The 4,290-nt window shown below is 38.5% G+C and overlaps 1 protein-coding gene across 3 annotated transcripts in view; it reads left to right on the top strand.

Moving 5' to 3' along the window:
• The first annotated feature begins 3,279 nt into the window (after positions 1-3,279).
• CCDC14 (coiled-coil domain containing 14) overlaps positions 3,280-4,290 on the top strand; it is a 40,737-nt gene continuing 39,726 nt past the window's right edge. For 2 of the 3 annotated variants that reach the window (XM_051985439.1, XM_051985438.1), the window contains exon 1: positions 3,280-3,416. In XM_051985439.1, the coding sequence (XP_051841399.1) occupies positions 3,318-3,416 (99 nt within the window). In that variant the 5' untranslated portion in view covers positions 3,280-3,317. The remainder of the gene's footprint in view (positions 3,417-4,290) is intronic. The other variant, XM_051985440.1, reaches the window with a different exon arrangement.

Raw genomic sequence — 4,290 nt, 5'->3', positions numbered from 1 at the left:
CTAGCTACAAATGTGTGCATGTTTGGGTATGTATAAGAACTGTTCTCAGAATGCTAAGATTGATGTGAGACTAGTGTTCTCTCCTTACTTTGATCAAGTCTATTAAGAGATAATGAGGCCAGGAATGGAAAAATACCATGAGGCAAGGTAAGAATGTCAGATTTCAAAGGGGGAATCTTTATTTAACAGTTAATGATATGTTGATTTTCACTAAGTTGTATCAGCATGACAAAAAGGACAAGTGTTTGCTTTCCACATTCTTACAGAATTTTTAGCTTATCTTATTACTTCTCCACTACCTATAATGTTGACAATTGTATTAACTAGTACATCTTGTAGAAAAGCTGGAGAATGTAGACTAAGATGATAACATAATTGGATGGATCCAGAACTGGCTGAATGTCATCTTGGCAGGAGGTCCACAGTAGCATCCCACAGAGGACCCTATATTTTGGCCCTTTATTATTTAACATTTTTATCCTAATGATTTGAAAAATTGCAAGGATGGCATATTTATCAAATCTATTGATGACAAAATTGAAATAGCTAGGAAATTGGATAACAGGGTCCAAATCTTTTGAGTCTAGAATACTGGTGTGAAATTTAATAGGGATAGATAGATGTCTAGTTTTACTTATGGTCACAAAACATCACCTTCCCAAGGCAGGAAGCTATTTTTAGACAGTAGTTTATATGAAAAAAAAAAAAAATTGAGGGTTTTCAGTGGCCTGAAAAGTCAACAAATGTAATATGAGAGTGTCCAAAAAAAGCGAATGGGATTTTTAAGTTGCACTTAAGGGGATTAGACCAACACTTCCTACTATGTGTCAAGATCTCCAAATGGATAATATGACCTAGAAATAGTGTTATATCAGAGACAAATTAGAGGAACAAGAAATTACCTTGCAGATCTATGAATTGGGGAAGAGTTTCCAACCAAAGAAGAGATTTATAAGGGTCAAAGATAAAAACAAACAATTTGATTATATAAAACTAAATAGGTTTGACTTTAATAAAGAATAGATCCAATGCAGTTTAGAAAGGAAACAGCTGCAGGAAGTCCTTGCAACAAATGTGTTTGATAAGGGGGTCTTATTTCTAAGATATTAAAAGGAATTGATTCAATGTATAAGAATTTGAGACATTTCCTCCCATAGAGATCAACAAATAAGAACTGGCAATTTTCTAAAAAATCCAAGTTATCTATAGCTATATTTTAAAATGCTTCAACTCATTAATAACTGAAAATAAAAATTAAGGTAATTATGATGGATGTCCTCCTACTCATAGATCGATATTACTAGCAAAACAGGAAAATGACCAGCACTGCAGCAGCTATGGTAAAACAAGCTTCTTCATAAACTGCTTGGGTGACTGTTAAGTGATACTACAATTTGGAAAGCAATTTGGAACAAAGCCCCAAAAGTTATATTCTTTGAATCAGTGAAATTATATTTAGGCCTATACTTTCAAAAAGATCAAAGAAAAAGGAAAAATGCCTATGCATACAAAAATACTTGTGGAAGTTCTTTTTGAAATAGCAAAGAATGGGAAACTCATGGAAAAGCTGAACAAAATAGGATACAGTAACTAATGTATTATACTATTGTGCTTATAAGAACTGATGAAAGAGTTTTAGAGAAAAGTAGAAATCTTTACTTTTAATTCATTACATTGAGTTAAGTGGATAGGTCTTGGAAAACAAATTGTATTACAGCATCAACACTGTAGAAAAAACAATTTTGAAAAGAATTGTGGACTCCCCACGATGACCCAACAGAATTCTAGGGGACTACTGTAGGTGCAACATGCTACAAACTTCTTGACAGACAGGTTGTAGCCCAGTAGGCAGAATGAGATACACCGATACACCGTTCTGGATATGGTCAACAGGGAAATTTGTTTTGCTGAACTATATTTGTTTCTAGAAGGCGGGAATGGTGGAAGAAGAGAAAAGGAATGAGACATGGGGGAGGGGAGGAATTGCTTGAAGATGGAAAAAAATTTTTTTCAAAGTTTAGAGGTGGATGTATATAAACTTTTGGGAATCATCTGAATAGAGAGAATAGCAGCATTCACGGGAGCTTGGGGTATAGAGACATTGCAGAGGTATTATAGCTTCTTAAGAGTCTAGGACTGAAAGCATAAGAAGAGGACATAGATAATGAACTTGATGGACATGGAAGCCAGAGGGTCATGGTCAGCAGTATTAAGAAAAATGAGTATTTAAATTGCCTTTATTTCATTCTTTACAATTCATTCAAGTACTAAATGTGAGACTGGGCAAATCAATCTCTCTAAATCTGAATTACCTCATCTGTGAAGTGGAGTTAATACTCGCTTACAATAAAAGCTAGCATTTAAAAAATGCTTTAGTTTGCAAAACTTTATAAACCTTTGATCCTCATAGCGACTCTCCAGTAGGTGAGATCATTCCTTCCCCACCTATTTCACAGAGAAAGAAACTGAGGGTAGAGCAAGATTAAGTGATTTCCCAAAGTCCCAAAGCTAATAGGGTCTGAGAAAAAATTTGAACTCAGGTCTTAGTGACTCCAAATCCAGGATAGGTATCCACCGTTGTCCAGTAAGTCACGGTAAGAGTCAGTGAAGACGGAATTGTAGTGAAAAGAGAAGTCTCTTAAGGCAGAAAAACCTAGGTTCAAGTCCTGTGGATAGAATGAGTACAGAAGATAGGACTAGAAAGTTCAAGAGAAGACTGGTCCGTCATTAATACCGATGACTAACAGTACATAGCACTTTGCCAAGTTTTGCAAAACGCTTTATGTCATAGTATTTGATAATAGGCGTAAAGGGTCAGGTCAGTAAGATGATTTCCTGAAAAGGAAAGTTAATAAAAAAATAAATAAAAGCTGTGAGCCTGGAAAGGGATCTTAAAATGATTTCACGGAGTGTAGCACCCTCTCATTTTGCAAAATAAAGGAAACTCAGGCCCCAGAGAGGAAAGAATCATAGATGCTGGGTTTGAAAACAAGTCCCTGGTCGCGTTCTCCTTTGGTCTACGAGAAATTTCTCCTTTCGGTCACCACGAGACCACTTAACCCCCTCCGGCTCAGAGAAAACCTTTCCCGAAAGCTAAGGATTACACGCCTACCTCGGCTCCTAGCGGAAGTAACTTCTGAGGCACAGGCTAATTGAACGTGACCCCACTTCCACGCCTGCGCAGAAGCAGCGGGACGGGGGACTTAAGATCCGATTGGTCGATTGGAGAAAGTCGAAGCGCTGCATTCGGCGGGAACCAAACAGGAAACGGAAGCCCAAGGAACGGAGGAAGGCGGCCCGAGAGGGTTACGGTTCCTATGGCGGTTAACTCGGTCAACCGCCTGGCTTCTGGCAGGAGGCTCGATGGACGCCTTAAGGTCCGAGAGATGGTGAGGTCCGGGCCTCGGTCATCGCAGGTGAGGAGTTGGAAGAACACAGTCGGGATATGTAATCTTACCAAGTTCTAGTTGTCTTGAGGGTAGGGATCCGAACCTTAAACTGGGAGTCTGGAGACCTGTGTACCAGCTTGGACCCACCGTGTGACCGGGGCAGTGACCATGAGGAGGGAACGTTATGCTTAGTGGTTTGCAGAGATAATGACGATGTCCGTAGCATCTCTGTGTGAGCGCTTCTTCCCCCGACCCTTACGGTCGTGCAAAGGCTTGGGGAGCTGCTGAAGTTGAAAAACTCACCGCCTAGGGCTTTCTCCCTCAAATTTCGCCCTTTTGATCCATCATCTTCCTCTCCCCAACTTGTTTATTAATTTAAAAAATTTTAAGACATTCATTTAAAAAATATTTTGAGTTCCAAAATCTCTTTTGTCCAGCCCTTCCCCGGATATTTTGGGAAAGCAAGTATTAGGAGGTCAGTTATACATGTCTCATTTATTTTCAATCTCTACTGGCCGCTTTTCTTCTTAAAATATGCTCATTTCTCCCTCATCCTCAAAAAACCTCACTTCATCTATTCATGTTACAGTCCTGTATTCTGTTGTCCTTTGTCCGTAAATATCTTTTAAAGAATGTGGTATAGGGTGGGGATGTGCGTGTATATGCATATATATATATATATATACACACTTTGTATATTCATATATATGTATATATATATTCACATCCTAATATACACAGATAAGTGAATTTAACTATTAAAATAGCCCTGCTGATAGGTCCCTCCCCAAACAAGTCCATCCTTTACTCATCTACCAAAGTGATCTTCCTAAAGTGCAGATCTCTCTGTCTTTTTCTTTCTTTCTCTCCTCTTACTGTTTCTCTATTTCTCCCTCTAGTA

This window comes from Antechinus flavipes, chromosome 3 (assembly GCF_016432865.1).
Source record: "Antechinus flavipes isolate AdamAnt ecotype Samford, QLD, Australia chromosome 3, AdamAnt_v2, whole genome shotgun sequence".
NCBI lineage: Eukaryota > Metazoa > Chordata > Mammalia > Dasyuromorphia > Dasyuridae > Antechinus > Antechinus flavipes.
The sequence above is the reverse complement of the archived record's forward strand: the minus strand, read 5'-3'. Positions and strand labels throughout refer to the sequence as shown.